This window comes from Salmo trutta, chromosome 3 (assembly GCF_901001165.1).
Source record: "Salmo trutta chromosome 3, fSalTru1.1, whole genome shotgun sequence".
Classification (NCBI taxonomy): Eukaryota; Metazoa; Chordata; class Actinopteri; order Salmoniformes; family Salmonidae; genus Salmo; species Salmo trutta.
Genome location: NC_042959.1, coordinates 34,806,393 through 34,825,862, shown reverse-complemented (window position 1 = coordinate 34,825,862; position 19,470 = coordinate 34,806,393). Strand labels below are relative to the sequence as shown.

Below are 19,470 nucleotides of genomic sequence, written 5' to 3'. Positions count from 1 at the left end.
TCTCCGGCAACTGAGTTAGGAAGGACGCCTGTACCTTTGTAGACTGGTTGAATTGATACACCATCCAAAGCCTAATTAATAACCACCATACTTAAAGGGATATTCAGCGTATGCTTTTTTATTTGTACACGTCTACCAATCGGTGCCATTTGAGGCATTGAAAAACCTCCCTGGTCTTTGTGGTTGAATCTGTGCTTGAAATTCATTGCAAGATTGAGGGACCTTACAGATAATTGTAAGAGATGGGGTTTAAAAAAATAATGTTAACCACTTATTTGTATACAAAATAAGTCCATGCAACTTGTGATTTGTTAACCACATTTCTACACCTGAACAGAGTATAAGGCTTGTCATAGAGTTTAATAAATTTGACTCAAGATATATAAGCTTATTTTTTATTAATTTGTAAAAATTTCGAAAAGCATTATTCCAATTTGACATTATGGGTTGACACTAAATCAAATTGTAATCCATTTTAAATTCGGGCTGTAACAACAAAATGTGGGAAAAATCTAGGGGTGTGAATACTTTCTGAAGGCACCAAACCGGTCTTGTCTCCCAGACCGGTTTGAAGGAAGAACTGTCGCATTGTACTAAACCAGAAGCCAGCGTCGCTTGACGGCAAGGTGCGCCTATAGGGCAGCAGCAACTACGGCGTAGTATACCTATAAAAACAAGCTTTTATGCAAGACAGTCGATCGTGGTGTTGAACTTGATGCAAACCCTGGAACAAAGGAATATATATATATATAGCAACATCCGTGTGGAATACTGAAGCCGAAGACGAAAAATTGAGGGCCCGCGCATGTTCTACACAACGTCAACGCGCCTGCAAAAACGTAGCTTTTTAGCGCAAACCTAAAAAGAAACTTGTAAAGTAAATCGATAACCTTAACGTTAAAATATACTGTATCCACCAGGGAAAGGATTCATTTTCAGAAATTAACGTCATTCTATTCTTAACCAGTTCAATACCAAATATAGGCATTGTGTTAATATTAAATGTCCTAGAACGGTGCCCTGGTTTGTGGTAACGTTGCCAAAGTTTAGAATTTAAAAAACACGTTGAGCTGATATTAAGTGATTTTAATAATTTGCGTGTTTGATCATACAACCAATGAGTAGCCTACTAGAGTATAGGGCCCAGCTAATTATGTTTTCTCAAGAAGTTTGCAAGGCTAGTGTTTCCATATTTTATTACCCCTGCAGAGCAAGCCAATAATAGGTCTAACAAGCTACAGCTCGGTCGCTTTGCTTGAATGACTGACTGTCAACAGAAGCCATTTTTAAACCTGCTTTTTAATACGCCGTTTGAAACATTTGCACATACATCGATCTGGGCTCTATAGATCAAGGCGCTGATCCTCAAGAAACCGTTTTTATATAATCGCCTATTCTATTTATCACCTGAATGAGCCTACATTTTGATTTCCCAACATGACTTCCTACAACCGTGCTGATTCATCCCCAATACCAGTTTTATTATCCACGCTTGTTTTGATGCTTGGCTTGGCAGCGCGATGCGTCGTGCAGGCCATGCCTTCGGAGGATAGCCCTCAAGCGGCCCAGGCATCAGTCAGCCTCCGGTCCCTGGTCACGGGGACCTGCAAAGATGTCCACAAATACGTGGAGTCCGTGGTGGGAACCAATGTAATCGAATCGACTGTTGAGGTAAGGAGGATTGGAAAATAAGCCATAAAATGTACGCTACCTAATAGTAGACTATTTGATTAAATCTAACCAGCACTTAATCCTGGGGCGTATCTATTACGCCGTTTCTTTTCGTAACGGTACGAAACGGGGAGGGACCTACCTGAATTTGTGGAATAAAAACTCTCGTTTGGACTAATGATTACACCCCTGTTTCCTGTGTTATTCTATTCTTTAATCAATTAACTATACTTAATTTATGTATTCCAACTATCTTCCTTCTAAGGGTGACATTTGCTCAATTTAAAAGCATTGCTTAATTATGGTTTTCTGTCAACTAAAATTGTCTTTCTCAAATCTTACTGTATCCCTTGCTTCGTCACCTCCCCTCCCCCATCTCCTTTTCTTCTCTGACCCATATCTCCCTCTCTTCCCTTGCCCCACTACCCGATAATCTCTCCTCTAATCACCCCCCCTCTACTCTGCCCTAATTTCATGTATGCTTATATCCATGCACCCTCTCCCCTGCTGCCACCACTCTGTGCACCCTGCCCCAGAGTGTGCTGTTATATCTAGAGTCAGTACTTGGTCAAGAGAACGTCTATACCATGGCCATGGTAAGAAACCACCAGGCTCCTCATCTAACTAACCTCTGCTCTGACAATAGGCCCAAAACAAAGCTCCTTATAGCTCTGTTTGCAGGGCACATGTCAATCACTTCATACAGCATGTGTGTTATACAGATAGGCAAATGACTACATCACTCTTACATTTTATGCCAATTGTGGGTATGGTTTATGTGTTTGTGTAACTGTGTATAGCCTACATTCATAGCCATGTTTTAGATTTTCAGATTGCCTTTTTAAAAGTTACATGCGGACACATTACAAGGTGACAGAGATGGACAGTTGTCTCTGGCCTGCTCTGACACACTAAACAGTGCTGCTTGTGTAGGGTAGCAACAGGTGCAGAGGAGTCAGGCTGTCCTACTATGACTACCCTTGACCTCAGCTAAGCCGTCTGTGGGGGGGTTGGAGAGGTTTAGGAGGGGCTGCTCCAGTATGGCAGAATGGGGGAAGTTATCGGTCTAGCTGTCAAGTCTTTTTTTTTTTATATAACAGGACAGCTTCGATCTCACACACCACACACACGTGTTACATCATCAACATTACCGCCATAATGCCAGCTGGGAAAGCCATTTGTGCATAGGGACCCAATAATTTCGCTCAATACAAGTGGATTGCACTTGTATGGTGACCGACTGGCCATTGTGTTTAACTAAATAAACTACCGGCATGCCTAGGTATGATCAAAGCCAACCTGTATTGTAGGAATCAAACATGCCTACCACTCATAAAAAGATCTAGGTCAGCGTTGAGTGGGACGATTGAATCGGTGACCCACACCTGCAGACGCCACCTGTTTATACTGATTGACAGCTGGCCTTGTAGCAACAGCTGGGGTCAATCTAATTGGTATTACTTGTCGCACTGTCAGTTGTGCTGCTCTATCACTCACTACAGGATCATGGTAAGAAATACATTTTACTGTACATAACGTAAGCTATAGGTTACAGGCAGGGGGAAATGAGCTGACTTCGTGGGCCACTTTAAAGTGAACGTATGTCCCTCTACTCTAGAATAGGACTAGAATATTTTTTTCACCAGAGTAACAGTTTTAATTCTCCCCTTACAGTACAAATATGTAAGCTGTACTGTAAGTCATGTCAAAATTCTTCTCACCCTTTCTCTCCCCCGCCCTCTTAGTTCTTTGAGATGTTGATCCGGTTTCTGGCTGAAGGAGCTGCCAGCGGCCTGAATGTCATCGCGGTTTACGTCACAGAGATCCTCAGGGTCACAGGAGTTGATGGTGGGTGACCGAGTGTGTGTGCATGTGTGTAGGTTCATCCTTTCAACATCACATCTACTTTGGGTTTAGAGAGCTAAAATCATCATGTATTGCTCTCACTTGCACACATTAAATGCTCACTTTTTGTCCGTCAAACCTGTATCTGAGAAGAACTCACACTCCCTCTCTGTAATATGGGAACTGGGAAGTGTGGGTTTGAATTCTTCCACTTGTCTTTGATTTGATCTCTCTAATAGGATCTAAACAGCACACAGGCTATTGGTTTTCAAAGAGATTGCTCTTCAAATTCACTCAAGTTCAAGAGTAAAGATAGTGACAAAATAATTGAATTACCCCTGGCGATATTTAAACACGCGTCCTCTCTCTCCCTCCATCTCTCAGTCCAGCTGCCGTTCCCTCACTTCACACCAGAAGGCGTGGCCTCGGTAGGTCAATGGGCTCTGCTGGCTCTGATTGGCTACTGGGTGCTGTCCATTGTCCTGCGCCTATTGGTGGGCGTGGTGAGGAGGGTGTTCTGGATGCTGAAGGCGGGCACAGCGCTGTGGCTCTTCGGCCTGATCGTCAGCGATGCCAAGGCTGGTTCAGACACCACAGCTGTCCGGTTGGCAGGCCTGGTGCTCGGGTGTGCCCTTCTGGGGCTTGCCAGCTACGGATCAGAAAAGACAATCCACGTGGAAGACCGCCTGAGCATCCTGGAGGGAAGGGTGAAGGCGGTGGAGAGGAGGAAGGGAGATGAGTGATGGGATGGGAGGATAGTTGGAAGGATGATGGTCTTTGTTCTCAAGTGAAAATAAAGCAATCTCTGGGATTTTTGATTGGAAATGCAAATAAGAAAGTGGTTTCTCATTTCTTATCCCATTAGGTGTGTTTGTCTGTTACATATAATAACATCTGAAATCTATGATACATGGAGAATACAGGTATTTAAAAAAAAAAAACAGAACGGGCAAGTATTAAAGTGGTTTAATACGTTTGTTTTACTCCAAGATACGTCACACAGACCATTTTAAACACAGTAGTTTGAAATAGTTTATATTCTCTCTTGCAAGGCTGTCAGTGTTTGCATTTACAGTGTCTTGCCTATATTGATAATAAATTATTCACAGAAGACATTAAAACAGTGCAATACATGAAACCACAAAGCCAAGATACATAAGAAAAAGTACATCTCTACAGTACAATTGTGGCCAAAAGTTTTGAGTTTGACATTCATTTCCACAAAGTTTGCTGCTTCAGTGTCTAGATATTTTTGTCAGATGTTACTATGGAATACTGAACTATAATTACAAGCATTTCATAAGTGTCAAAGGCTTTTATTGACAATTACATGAAGTTGATGCAAAGAGTCAATATTTGCAGTGTTGACCCTTCTTTTTCAAGACCTCTGCAATCTGCCCGGGCATGCTGTCAATTAACTTCTGGGCCACATCCTGATTGATGGCAGCCCATTCTTGCATAATCGATGCTTGGAGTTTGTCAGAATTTGTGGGTTTTTGTTTGTCCACCTGCCTCTTGAGGATTGACCACAAGTTCTCAATAGGATTAAGGTCTGGGGAGTTTCCTGGACATGGACCCAAAATATCGATGTTTTGTTCCAAGAGCCACTTAGTTATCACTTTTGCCTTATGGCAAGGTGCTCCATCATTCTGGAAAAGGCAGTGTTCGTCACAAAACTCTTCCTGGGTGGTTAGGAGAAGTTGCTCTCGGAGGATGTGTTGGTACCATTCTTTATTCATGGCTGTGTTCTTAGGCAAAATTGTGAGTGAGCCCACTCCCTTGGCTGAGAAGCAACCCAACACATGAATGTTCTCAGGATGCTTTACTGTTGGCATGACACAGGACTGATGGTAGCGCTCACCTTGTCTTCTCAGTGGACAGTGGATTCATCAGAGAAAATGACTTTACCCCAGTCCTCAGCAGTCCAATCCCTGTACCTTTTGCAGAATATCAGTCTGTCCCTGATGTTTTTCCTGGAGAGAAGTGACTTCTTTGCTGCCCTTTTTGACACCAGTTCATCCTCCAAAAGTCTTCGCCTCACTGTGCGTGCAGATGCACTCACACCTGCCTGCTGCCATTCCTGAGCAAGCTCTACTGGTGGTGCCCCGATCCCGCAGCTGAATCAACTTTAGGAGACGGTCCTGGCGCTTGCTGGACTTTCTTGGGCGCCCTGAAGCCTTCCTCACAACAATTTAACAGCTCTCCTTGAAGTTCTTGATGATCCGATAAATGGATGATTTAGGTGCAATCTTACTGGCAGCAATATCCTTGCCTGTGAAGCCCTTTTTGTACAAAGCAATGATGACGGCACGTGTTTCCTTGCAGGTAACCATGGTTGACAGAGGAAGAACAATGATTCCAAGCACCACCCTCCTTTTGAAGCTTCCAGCCTGTTATTCGAACTCAATCAGCATGACAGAGTGATCTCCAGCCTTGTCCTCGTCAACACTCGCACCTGTGTTAACAAGAGAATCACTGACATGATGTCAGCTGGTCCTTTTGTGGCAGGCCTGAAATACAGTGGAAATGTTTTTGGGGGATTCAGTTCATTTGCATGGCAAAGAGGGACTTTGCAATTAATTGCAATTCATCTGATCACTCTTCATAACATTCTGGAGTATATGCAAATTGCCATCATACAAACTGAGGCAGCAAACTTTGAAAAATAATATTTGTGTCATTCTCAACTTTTGGCCACGACTGTACAGTTTCAAACTTTCAGGGAACAGTTGAAGTCTGAAGTTTAAATATACTTAAGTTGGAGTCATTAACTTGTTTTTCAACCACTCCACACATTTCTTGTTAACAAACTGTACTTTTGGCAAGTCTGTTAGGACATTTACTTTGTGCATGACACAAGTCATTTTTCCAATTGTTTACAGACAGATTATTTCACCTATAATTCACTGTATCACAATTCCAGTGGGTCAGAAGTTAACATACACAAAGTTGACTGTGCCTTTAAACAGCTTGGAAAATTCCAGAAATTGATGTCATGGCTTTAGAAGCTTCTGATAGGCTAATTGACATCATTTGAGTCAATTGGAGGTGTACCTGTGGATGTATTTCAAAGCCTACCTTCAAACTCAGTGCCTTTTTGCTTGACATCATGGGAAAATCAAAAGAAATCAGTCAAGACCTCAGAAAAACAATTATAGACCTCCACAAGTCTGGTTCATGCTTGAGTAATTTCCAAACGCCTGAAGGTACCACGTTCATCTGTACAAACAATAGTACGCAAGTATAAACACCATGGGACCACGCAGCCGTCATACCGCTGTTAGGTTCTTATTTTTCAAAGTAAATAACTCACGGACACTAGAGAAGCTTTAACCAAGTTTAATTATTCCCAAAGGTTCTGTACAGCTGTATTCAGACAACCCAACATTTGTCCCATTCAGATATATATATTCCACTTAAGACCCTCCTCCTTCTCTCCAATGGTTACATCTTATGTTTTCACAGGAAGAGAATAAAGAGGGTAACAGGATACCAAACCTTTATTACTCCCAGATGAGAATCTGTCCTCACCTCCTGACCTCAACCCCTCCATCTAATCCACAGATGTCCATCTGTCTCCCCTGCATCAACACGTTGCTCTCCTCTTGCCACCCAACACATTCCACAGCTATCTGTCTTTCTACAGAGACCCAGTCTCTTTCACTCCTTAATATACTATGTGTCTGATCTATCATGTCTTTAATATCTCAATGTTCAAAATGTCGAATCCAACAGTCCCTTCTCTTGAACAATAGCATCCTAATGTTCAATTCATATAAACATGGAAATGACTAATAAATGTATAAACAATGATAATAAAACATGAATTAAAAAAACGAACAAATGATTATAAAACATTAACTAAACAAACAAACAAACAAATGAACAAACAGTCACCGCGAGGTGTACAAATGCAGAGACGTATGGCCTCTGAACTATGATCACACAATAAAATGCCATTCCAGCTGAATCTGCGGTCTCGTTCAATGGCAGATGGAGCAGCTTTTAGTTTATCCACTTCCCCCTTCTGGTTCCTAAGAGAGTGATAGCACAAGACTTGGAAAGCAACAAAAAAACATAAAACATAACAGTATTAACAATGTGATAAGCTATGCATAATTATATATGCATGACAACCAAAGTCTGAGACCATGACAATTCCCACTCTCTCTTCCCCTGACTCTATGCCTCCAGGATACTTTCCTGCTGAGTTCCACAAAAATGAAAGCTCTAAAAAGCTTCCTCATGCTTATGCCGTCTTCCCCTTTCGGCCCCAGGTTCCGAGAGGTGTTCCCAAGTCATGTCATTTTCACTTTGTTCCCCATCTCCTTCATTTCACCTGATAGGCACGACACCTGATATGCAAGTGCCTATCCCTAATCCACGTTCCATCCTCTTGATGTAACTCAGCACTGTATATGCTTTCACATCAATGCCTTCAACATTTTGTTAACATGCCAATTACCCCTCTATCCTCTATCATATGATGCATTAACCAATAAAGCAGCTAAACCCCAAACCAACTATGATGTTTATAGTAGTTCCCAGACCCAACCCATCTGTATGTCTTACAGTGGACTAGTCTCTCTCTCGCTCCGCTTCCTCTGTCATGGTGTCTTCACTCACCCATTATGCAGTTGGACCTCCCCAAGGAGAGACATGACGATCTTAACCGCTGCAGGTACTGTACGGAGTAGTCTCTGAAACCAATGCTGTTCCAACAACCTCACCTGGTGTCTCTTGATGTACACTCAATCTCCAGAATTCAGCCTGTGCCCTTGGTTATATCTCTGCTTTCACCTGAGGATATACACACTGCAACACATGGGTCATTTCCTGACATCATTTGTGATATTTGAATAACCGCATCCCCTGTCCTCCCATTGGTCCCCCAGTTACCAATAACCAATCCATGTGACATGAGTCGTCGTCAAACTGACATCCCAACAATGCTACTACAGTAACCATTGCTACTTCCAACATGGCCCATGACTATAGACTCACAATACCCCTCATTTGCGCAGTAGTCCAATTCCATGCTATCAATATAGCATCCTACGCTACTAGTACTGCTCCTTCAGTTACTGTCCCTACAGCGCCTCTGCCATCAACTCAACTCGCCGGCTGTTAGAAATTGGAGAAAAAATAATGAGTTGGGAATAATATCCAACCTAGCAAAACTCTGAGTCACAGGTGTCCTGAAAGTTTACCATAGTGTCTGAAATGCCACCACTATCTCTTCTACTCTCACCATGATCCAGGTATGTGTAATGTTCAATTAAATCTCCATATTGTGTACAGTTAGCTGCTCTCCCTCTTCTATGAGCTATCTCCTGTAACAATATACAGTCTCTGGGAATGATACTCCTCTATCATTACATCTAACCCATAACACACTATACAGTGAGGGGGAAAAAGTATTTGATCCCCTGCTGATTTTGTACGTTTGCCCACTGACATAGAAATGATCAGCCTATAATTTTAATGGTAGATTTATTTGAACAGTGAGAGACAGAATAACAACAACAAAAAAATCCAGAAAAACGCATGTCAAAAATGTTATAAATTGATTTGCATTTTAATGAGGGAAATAAGTATTTGACCCCCTCTCAATCAGAAAGATTTCTGGCTCCCAGGTGTCTTTTATACAGGTTACGAGCTGAGATTAGGAGCACACTCTTAAAGGGAGTGCTCCTTATCTCAGCTTGTTACCTGTATAAAAGACACCTGTCCACAGAAGCAATCAATCAGATTCCAAACTCTCCACCATGGCCAAGACCAAAGTGCTCTCCAAGGATGTCAGGGACAAGATTGTAGACCTACACAAGGCTGGAATGGGCTACAAGACCATCACCAAGCAGCTTGGTGAGAAGGTGACAACAGTTGGTGCGATTATTCGCAAATGGAAGAAACACAAAAGAACTGTCAATCTCCCTCGGCCTGGGGCTCCATGCAAGATCTCACCTCGTGGAGTTGCAATGATCATGGGAACGGTGAGGAATCAGCCCAGAACTACACGGGAGGATCTTGTCAATGATCTCAAGGCAGCTGGGACCATAGTCACCAAGAAAACAATTGGTAACACACTACGCCGTGAAGGACTGAAATCCTGCAGCGCCCGCAAGGTCCCCCTGCTCAAGAAAGCACATATACATGCCCGTCTGAAGTTTGCCAATGAACATCTGAATGATTCAGAGGACAACTGGGTGAAAGTGCTGTGGGCAGATGAGACCAAAATGGAGCTCTTTGGCATCAACTCAACTCGCCGTGTTTGGAGGAGGAGGAATGCTGCCTATGACCCCAAGAACACCATCTCCACCGTCAAACATGGAGGTGGAAACATTATGCTTTGGGGGTGTTTATGCTTTGGGGACAGAACAACTTCACCGCATCAAAGGGACGATGGACGGGGCCATTTACCGTCAAATCTTGGGTGAGAACCTCCTTCCCTCAGCCAGGGCATTCCAGCATGACAATGACCCAAAACACACGGCCAAGGCAACAAAGGAGTGGCTCAAGAAGAAACACATTAAGGTCCTGGACTGGCCTAGCCAGTCTCCAGACCTTAATCCCATAGAAAATCTGTGGAGGGAGCTGAAGGTTCGAGTTGCCAAACGTCAGCCTCAAAACCTTAATGACTTGGAGAAGATCTGCAAAGAGGAGTGGGACAAAATCCCTCCTGAGATGTGTGCAAACCTGGTGGCCAACTACAACAAACGTTTGACCTCTGTGATTGCCAAGAAGGGTTTTGCCACCAAGTACTAAGTCATGTTTTGCGGAGGGGTCAAATACTTATTTCCCTCATTAAAATGCAAATCATTTTATAACATTCTTGACATTGCTTTTTCTGGATTTTTTTGTTGTTATTCTGTCTCTCACTGTTCAAATAAACCTACCGTTAAAATAATAGACTGATAATTTCTTTGTCAGTGGGCAAATGTACAAAATCAGCAGGGGATCAAATACTTTTTTCCCTCACTGTACACTGAGTATACCAAACATTAAGAACACCTTCCTAATATTGAGTTACACCCCCTTTTTTCCTCAGAACAGTTTCAATTTGTTGAGGCCTGGACTCTACAAGGTGTCGAAAGCGTTCCACAGTATTTCTGGCCTATTTTGACTCCAATGCTTCCCACAGTTGTGTAAAATTGGCTGGATGGGCTTTAGGTGGTTGACCATTCTTGATACACACGGGAAACTGTTGAGGGTGAAAAACCCAGCAGCGTTGCAGTTCTCTACACAAACCAGTGTGCCTAGCATCTACTACTACCATACCCTCTTAAAAGGCACTGAAATCTTTTGTCTTGCCCAATCACCCTCTGAATGGCACACATACAAAATCCATGTCTCAATTGTCTCAAGGTTTAACAATCCTTTAACCTGTATCCTCCCCTTCATCTACACTGATTTAAGTGGATTTAACAAATGACATCAATATCATAGCTTTCACCTGAATTCACCTGGTCAGTCTATGTCAATGTTTTGTATACATATAGGTATATAAGTTTATTAGGTACACCCATCTTGTACCATGTTGGACCCCCTTTGCCTCCAGGACAGCCTGAATTATTCTGGGCAATAAAACGTTGCTCAATTGGTATCAAGGGACCTAATGTGTGACAGAAAAAACATTCTCCACACCAGTACACCACCGCCATCAGCCTATACCATTGACACCAGACAGAATGGGTCTATGGACTCATGCTGTTTAAGCCAAATCCTGACTATGCTATCAGCATGACGCAACAGGAACCAAGATGTCTTATTTATTATTATCACGAAAATGTTTCGCTCCTACAGACAGTGAGTCACATGGCCTGCTATATAAAACAGGCAGACAGGCATCGAGGCATTCAGTTACTGTTCGATTGAACGTTAGAATGGGCAAAATGAGTGATCTAAGCCAAGGGTTCCAAAACTTTCACTCAGGCCCCTCTTCCAGCATTGGGGAACATCCCGCGCCCCTCTTGTGCGCAAGCACACACCATGTCTATTTCTATGAACAAGCACTGTTCATGACACAAATTGTTCATACCCCTCTTGTTGCTGGAGAAAAGTTTGCCGTTTTAAAGCTAATTTTATTGCAATTCTATACATTTGGCCATGTCTAATGTGTATTCATGTGATATTTGAGTGACAAAAAAAAATTACAACAATATCTATGGGTTAAAAAAACGAAATAAATAAAAAGTTAGCGAACATAGGCTAGTTAATCGGGACATTTCTGACAAGTTATAAATAGCTCTCTAAGGTATGCAATCACTAACATGACAAGAGGAACTGATGATGCACTACCCAATTTCGAAATTGCACCTTGTGCCTTCTACGATTACAACTTTGAAGCGTAAGTTTAAAGCAGGACTGAGTTCCTTTAAAAAATATATATAAGAGAACGGAGGTGAGCATTCCTCAGCTAGCTCCAATCAGGCGTAGCCTATCCAACTGTAAACAAAATGTTAGCACATTATGTGATTGAATATTCCAATCAACTCCAGCCCAACGCACAAATACAATAGATTCTGGCTCTTTGATTGGACCTTCAATGTCCCATTTATTTCCTACATTCCGTAACCAAGACCCAGTACAGAGCAGATGTGCTGTAGCCTGAACAGCCGCCAGTGGTTGCTGTTTACCTGTCTCTTTTGACGGTCGTACCAAAAACAGTACAGTATGAAGAAAGGCCTTATTTCACTTTTACATCATAATGTAAACAAGGTGTTGCACTCTGCGATCGATAGGGGGGTACATTCTGTCAAATTCAAAAGGGCCCACTGTACCTGTGTGGCTGGGGCAGTCATGTGGCTGGACTTCTGTTTGGCCTTCTGGATACATTCAGCACCGGCATCAAACCTGCACCCCCAAGCTGCTGTTCCCAGGAGCAGAGATAGCACCAGCCCTCCAGAAAGGCCAAGAAAAAAATCTTAGACCTGTAAGAGTAGGTAAGTGTCCTGACCTGTGTCAGTGATTTTCCTATACAGTAAATATAGTAATATTGAACACTCTTGGCATTCTCTCAACCAGCTTCATGAGGTAGTCACCTGGAATGCATTTCAATTAACAGGTGTACCTTGTTAAAAGTGAATTTGTGGAATTTCTTTCCTTCTTAATGTGTTTGAGCCAATCAGTTGTGTTGTGACAAGGTAGGGGTGGTATACAGAAGATAGCCCTATTTTGCAAAAGTTTGGAAAATAGCCCTATTTTGTAAAAGCCCTATTTTTGTAAAAGTCTATATTATGGCAAGAACAGCTCAAATAAGCAAAGAGAAACGACAGTCCATCATTACTTTAAGACACGAAGGGCAGTCAATACAGAAAATGTGAAGAACTTTGAAAGTCTTCAAGTGCAGTTGCAAAAACCATCAAGCGCTACGATGAGACTGGCTCTCATGAGGACCGCCACAGGAAAGGAAGACCCAGTTACCTCTGCTGCCGAGGATAAGTGCACGAGAGTTACCAGCCTCAGAAATTGCATCCCAAATAAATGCTTCACAGAGTTCAAGTAACAGACACATCTCAACATCAACTGTTCAGAGGAGACTGCATGAATCAGGCCTTCATGGTCAAATTGCTGCAAAGACACCCCTACTTAAGGACATCAATAAGAAGAAGAGACTTGCTTGGGCCAAGAAATACAAACAATGGACATTAGACCAGTGGAAATCTGTCCTTTGGTCTGACGAGTCCAAATGTGAGAGTTTTGGTTCCAACCGCAGTGTCTTTGTGAAACACAGAGTAGGTGAATGGATGATCTCAGCATGTGTGGTTCCCACCGTGAAGCATGGATGAGGAGGTGTGATGGTGCTTTGCTGGCGACACTGTCAGTGATTTATTTAGAATTCAAGGCACACTTAACCAGCATGGCTACCACAACATTCTGCAGCGATACTCCATCCCATCTGGTTTGCGCTTAGTGGGATTATCATTTGTTTTTCAACAGGACAATGACCCAACACACCTTCAGGCTGTGTAAGGGATTTTTGACCAAGAAGGAGAGTGATGGAGTGCTGCATCAAACGACCCTGCCTCCACAATCACCCAACCTCAACCCAATTGAGATGCTTTGGGATGAGTTGGACCGCAAAGTGAAGGAAAAGCAGCCAACAAGTGCTCAGCATATGTGGGAACTCCTTCAAAACTGTTGGGAAAGCATTCCAGGTTAAGCTGGTAGAGAGAATGCCAAGAGTGTGCAAAGCTAAATATTGATAAATAAGATTGCATGGGAGACCTTAGAGATGTGAAATCATTGTGTTTGGTTATAGCTACCTTGGGTAGGAGTATATCCAGACATGCCAGAGACTGTAGTACTGAATGATGTGAAATCATGCACGCCCCACCGGCACACCACACCTTCAGTCTACAAAAGGAGGCCAGAATTGTATAGCAGAGCACACGGTTGAAAGATGATGTGCTTCCAGTAAGTGAGTGGGACTTTCCTTCCAAGTATACGCCACTGCTTAAGCCTGCCCATTAACCTCTCGACATGAATGCGTACCCTTGCAATGGCCACCAACTCTACCAACTCTGGTATGCCCATTTTGCCACTGCGGTGCGAGGTATCACAAGGCAAATTTTCTGCTTTGCCAGCGCCTCCCTCACACTGAACCCTCTATCTGCCATGATGGCATCATTTGCCTCAATTTTTCTTACCAGCCCACTTTCAAACACTATTTGGTTGTCTGAGATGCTACCCTCGAAGAGGTCAGAGATGAATGCGGGTATACGGTTTGGACTCATACCAATGAGACCTTTCATTATATTGCAGCCTTTCATAGTTTGAGTATGTGGCTGCTTGAACCTCAAAGTCTGAGGGTCTCTCTAGAGCTCTTGCTGTACACTCAATTAGCACTCTCACATCCTTATATAGCTTTGAAAAGACCTGAGGGCTATGTTTGCAAACTTTACCCTTTGACATCCAAATGTATATGCTACTCAAACCACTATGCATGAAGTTTACCCAGGTGACAAATATCCTGGTAACTTGGGCATTGCTTATTCCAAACCCATCATAGGGGTATTGGTTTGCTGAAACCTGCTTCGGTTTAACAAGAGTCAGAAACATCTCATCAACGTGGGGGAAACAGCGTTTTCCCCACACTTCAGTGAATCCTCTGATTTGCCCTCCTGACAGTTTTTAGATCGCCAATAGATCACGTTGGAAGCTTCAGACTAACATATGTGTCGAAGGTTTTCAGTGCCCCATCGCTGTAAAAGCCTGTCCAAAATCTAATGACATCATCAGGTCCCTGAAATCTGTCTAAACAAAACCTGCTATCCAAGTTAAGCTCCATGACAGTGTCAAGCTGTTCTTCTACCCCCTGTTAACAGCTTGGTTACAACCATCAATAGTTGATTTCATATTCGTAATGTCATTTAGACACTGTGGCAGTCAAGGAGATCATGATGCTGTTCAGCAGCTGGTGTTGGTCGTTGTCGACCCGTAGCTTTGTAGAGGGGTAGTAGTGTACATCAGCCTGAAAAAAAAGAGCACAGATTAAGGGCCTTGATTCAACTTATTAGACTCCTTATGTAAATGTTTTTAAAACTTAAGTTTGATCCTGTCCATTTTGCATTGTATAGTCAGAAAACAATGATTAACTGCTGTTACATCATTCAGTCAACACAGTGCTTGCGGTGCCTTCTCCCACCGTGTACAAGGATCCTGGATGAGCCTGAAAGCGACAGAAGGTATTACACTTCTTCTCCTCTCAGAAACATTAAACAATGCCTCTCTCACACACACACACGTACACCAGTTCTGAGTGAGAACAGAAGATATTTAATTTACTTTACCGCAATTAGGGAAATACAACTTGCGCATTCTTGTAGTATAGTACAATAATGTTTAACTGATCTTACATCATTGACTGTCCACAACGCTTGAGGTGCCTTCTCCAGATATATTATTCTTGACTCTCTCAGAGTCAATAACACTATGTCATTAATATAATAAAAAACAGATGCATCTTTACACAAATGGCCCACACAGCAAGATGTTATTATAGAGGTAAGTTATTTGGCCAATAGAGGTCTACAAGGTTTGGGCATATTCCTATTTCCCTTTTAACAACTGTGGTAAGAATGAATGAATAAATGAATGAATGAATGAAACAGACAAGAATCTTGTCCTTGTCCCAAACCTGAGACCTGCATATCAACACTCCAAACTCATGAAAGTCACATTGTCCAGCATGCTTTTTGTGGTGCGATAGGTAGCATGACTTCATGAATGCGTAGCAAAACATTTTAGTGGTCATTACTCAACACCTGAGAAAAGAAAAAGTGTGTTTGAACAGTGTCTCTACTCTCTTCATTTTCTTTTGTCGGCTAGCCCAATGCTTGTTGTTTGGAGTCAGTCGGTTAAATGTAACGTTGTGTTGACTGGAGTCTGATCGGGAGTACAGTACACAACAATAAAGCTAACATATATGCAATCTAAGCATACTTCAGTGCAACAAAAAACATTTAGATAATTTTTGATTGACACTATATCTGTCGGACTTCAGCACATTTCTTCAGATTGTATTGAAGAAAGCTCAGGACCCCTTTGAGAAATATGTTTTCTTTAGCTCTCTATCTACTACCATGGCATTCTCTCTCTCCTCCATGGTCCAGGAAATGTGGGCTATTTCCTGCTTAGGAGAAGGAATGCAAACTGGGATTGGTTGTATGTGCTCAGCTGTATGTGAGCGCTAGGAGGAGCATGAACACAGATCACGTGGATCACCATTGTTTGCAAGGACGTTTTGTTTTTGACCAATTACATTTCCCATCATTACTGCATCACACTAATATCATGATTGCATCACCTTCCTCTTTTTCAACAACAGACCTCCTTGTTCCTCCTCGGGATGCAGAGCTGATCAAGAATGGCACACAAAAGGTGGGAAAATGAGTAGTTGATGGACAGAGTCCTGATGAAGAATGTGGATTTAAAACTTTTAAAAACTTTTTGTTGTTGATTGACTTGAGTTTCATGTCTTATGTTTTTGTGAAGTTATTGTGTATTTGTTTGTCGGAGTTAATGATTGTCCTATGTTTACATTTTTATTTTATGACGCTATGTATATAGTTGCTTTGAAGTGGGTCCAATTGTATGAAATCAAATACTTCTTCTCAAAGGCTACCAAAGCATTTATCCACAGCAATTATGTAAAAATGTACATAAACCAAAATGCTTCTGTTTTTCGATCAATTATTTGTATATATAAAAAAAAGAAATCATGCATGGAAACATGTCTAACTGTCGTCCCATGCATGCCGTCAAATCAAAGGATTGCCTTCAGTTTGTCACATTCACGAGGTTGGAATAATAACATGTTCAACTACTTAAGACATTGTCTAGATTGTGCCTTTAGATTTGGAGAAAATTAAGAACTAAGGACGAATATTTCACTTCTCATTGACTTCTCGAACAGCAAACCACGGACTGGTCTGATTCGCAAGCGCTCATGGAAGTCCTGCGATGTTGCGCCTCTGGATTTAGAAACTGTGGTCGTACGTTTTCACCCTTCCTTAAAGTTTCTCCGTTTTCCCCCCACCCAGTAGGTGGCGGCACACATTTGCTGTTGTGGTCAGTAAATACAAATTTACAGAAGAAGAAGCTGCACTCAAGATTGCTCCAGAGCTGTGTTGATCACGGTTATTTCCCTGCGACAGAGAGAACGTTAGCGAAGCAATCATCATGCCTATGTTTTTGGTGAATACTAATGTGGCCAAGAGTGACATTCCTCCTGCTCTGTTGTCTGAGGCAACAGATGAACTGGCCAAGGCGATGGGCAAACCTGTGCAGGTGAGTCTTCCAAAGTTGGCACAGCAAAGCCCCCCGCCCCTGTTGTAGATAGCTAATTATCGTTCAATTGATACTGATGCGTTTTTCTGCGGTGAAGATTAAATTGTAGGAACCGTTTGTTGCAGTTGAGAGACCCATTTGGCATCCCATAACAAAACTGTTATAAAATCGGCCATGCGCAGATCTTATTCCTAAAATGGAACACGAGATACGTGCTGCGGGTCAAATCAAATGTTATTGGTCACGTACATGGTTAGCAGATGTAATCGCGAGTGTAGCGAAATGCTCGTGCATCTAATTCCGACAGTGCAGCAATATCTAACATGTAATCTAACAATTCCACAACAACTACATCTAAGTAAAATAATGGAATAAGAATATATAAATATGGCTGAACAATGACAAAGCAGCATAGGCAAGATGCAATAGAAGGTATAAAATACAGTATATACATTTGAGATGAGTGACGCAAGATATGTAAACATTATTAAAGTGGCATTATTAAAGTGGCATTATTAAAGTGACTACTGATCCATTTATTAAAGTGCCCAATGATTTCAAGTCTGTATGAAGGCAGCAGCCTCTGTGTTAGTGATGGCTATTTAACAGTCTGATGGCCTTGAAATGGAAGCTGTTTTTCAGTCTCTCAGTCCCAGCTTTGATACACCTGTACTGACCTCACCTTCTGGATGATAGCGGGGTGAACAGGCAGTGGCTCGGGTGGTTGTTGTCCTTGATGATCTTTTTGGCCTTCCTGTGACATCATGTGCTATTGGCGTCCTGGAGGGCAAGTAGTTTGCCCCCGATGATGCCTTGTGCAGACCGCACCACCCTCTGGAAAGCCTTGCTGTTGTGGGCGGTTGCAGTTGCCGTACCAGGCGGTGATACAACCCGACAGGATGCTCTCAGTTGTGGTGTTGATGTACTATGGTGTTGAATGCTGAGCTATAGTCAATGAACAGCATTCTTACCTAGGTATTCCTCTTGTCCAGATGGGATAGGGCAGTGTGATGGCGATCGCATCGTCTGTGGACCTATTGGGGCGGTAAGCAAATTGAAGTGGGTCTAGGGTGACAGGTAAGGTGGAGGTGATATGATCCTTGACTAGCCTCTCAAAGCACTTCATGATGACAGAAGTGAGTGCTACGGGGCGATAGTCATTTAGTTCAATTACCTTTTCCTTCTTGAGTACAGGAACAATGGTGGCCATCTTGAAGAATGTGGGGACATTGAGATTGAATATGTCCGTAAACACACGAGCCAGCTGGTCTGCGCATGCTCTGACGACGCGGCTAGGGATGCCGTCTGGGCCGGCAGCCTTGCAAGGGTTAACACGTTTTAAATGTCTTACTGACTGTACTTGTAATAGGTCCAGGACAGGAATACTGTAAATCAAACAACAAGTTCTTATTTATTAAAGGTTACTTGTGCAACTTCACTGTCACGGTTGGAATTTTTATCGTGGCTTAATCACGTGATTTTTCACATGATTGTTCCAGCTCCCACTCATTGTATGCTCTGTTTTCTCTTTGTGTGTGTGTCTCTCTCTCTCTCTCTCAGTACCTCGCTGTGCACATCGTCCCAGACCAGTTGATGATGTTTGGGGGGAAAGGAGACCCTTGTGCCCTCTGCTCCCTTCACAGCATTGGGAAGATTGAAGGAGCTCAGAAACAGTACTCTAAACTACTGTGTGGACTGCTTAACAAACACCTGGGCATCTCCCCTGACAGGTAATGGACACACACACACACACACACACACACACAGAGTAAAATCCACATGAAACGTTTGTACACTAACACTCCTCTTGTGTCTCAGGATTTACGTGAACTTCTTTGACATGGAGGCAGCGAACGTGGCCTGGAACAACTCTACCTTTGGTTGAGCAGGAGATCTACATTGAATTGGGAGCTGACCCCTCCTTTCCCTTACACCTTAACGGTATTATAGCACTAGAGTAGGCTGTGGAGAGACGAGCAGAGATGCCTTGTTGCTGGGCTGATGTTGAGCAGTATTGATAAATGCACTTAAAATGAACCCTTGCTTTATAACAGACCCTTGATTTGCACTGGACCCTTGGCTTTGATATTACAATAAAGTGATTCCCCTTGATCACAACTTGTTCTGTTTTCCCTGTTTTTTTTTTTACATGTTTTACAGACC

The 19,470-nt window shown here is 42.6% G+C and overlaps 2 protein-coding genes across 3 annotated transcripts; both read left to right on the top strand.

The window, feature by feature from the left end:
* The first annotated feature begins 559 nt into the window (after positions 1-559).
* LOC115174013 (uncharacterized) lies at positions 560-4,354 on the top strand. 2 transcript variants are annotated; one of them, XM_029732607.1, is made up of 4 exons: positions 560-1,671; positions 2,208-2,267; positions 3,417-3,519; positions 3,901-4,354. In XM_029732607.1, the coding sequence occupies exons 1-4, from the start codon at positions 1,438-1,440 to the stop codon at positions 4,257-4,259; spliced, it is 756 nt and encodes a 251-aa protein (XP_029588467.1). In that variant the 5' UTR covers positions 560-1,437; the 3' UTR covers positions 4,260-4,354. The 2 variants fall into 2 exon arrangements, with proteins under 2 accessions (XP_029588467.1, XP_029588477.1); XM_029732617.1 differs by lacking the exon at positions 2,208-2,267 and having other exon boundaries at positions 564-1,671.
* A 12,727-nt stretch (positions 4,355-17,081) lies between these two features.
* On the top strand, positions 17,082-19,425 carry LOC115174008 (macrophage migration inhibitory factor). Its single transcript, XM_029732593.1, has 3 exons — positions 17,082-17,307; positions 18,868-19,037; positions 19,126-19,425. Exons 1-3 carry the CDS (start codon positions 17,200-17,202, stop codon positions 19,190-19,192), a joined length of 345 nt encoding a protein of 114 aa, XP_029588453.1. The 5' UTR covers positions 17,082-17,199; the 3' UTR covers positions 19,193-19,425.
* Positions 19,426-19,470: the final 45 nt, after the last annotated feature.

What these genes read in the sequence shown, in the direction of transcription:
- LOC115174013 (XM_029732607.1), top strand. Translation starts at nt 1,438, where the DNA reads ATGACTTCCTACAACCGTGCTGATTCATCCCCAATACCAGTTTTATTA. An exon ending in ACGTCTATACCATGGCCATG is followed by an intron (nt 2,268 to 3,416) that starts GTAAGAAACCAC and finishes CCGCCCTCTTAG; the next exon opens with TTCTTTGAGATGTTGATCCG. An exon ending in CAGGGTCACAGGAGTTGATG is followed by an intron (nt 3,520 to 3,900) that starts GTGGGTGACCGA and finishes TCCATCTCTCAG; the next exon opens with TCCAGCTGCCGTTCCCTCAC.
- LOC115174008 (XM_029732593.1), top strand. Translation starts at nt 17,200, where the DNA reads ATGCCTATGTTTTTGGTGAATACTAATGTGGCCAAGAGTGACATTCCT. An exon ending in CGATGGGCAAACCTGTGCAG is followed by an intron (nt 17,308 to 18,867) that starts GTGAGTCTTCCA and finishes TCTCTCTCTCAG; the next exon opens with TACCTCGCTGTGCACATCGT. An exon ending in CTGGGCATCTCCCCTGACAG is followed by an intron (nt 19,038 to 19,125) that starts GTAATGGACACA and finishes CTTGTGTCTCAG; the next exon opens with GATTTACGTGAACTTCTTTG.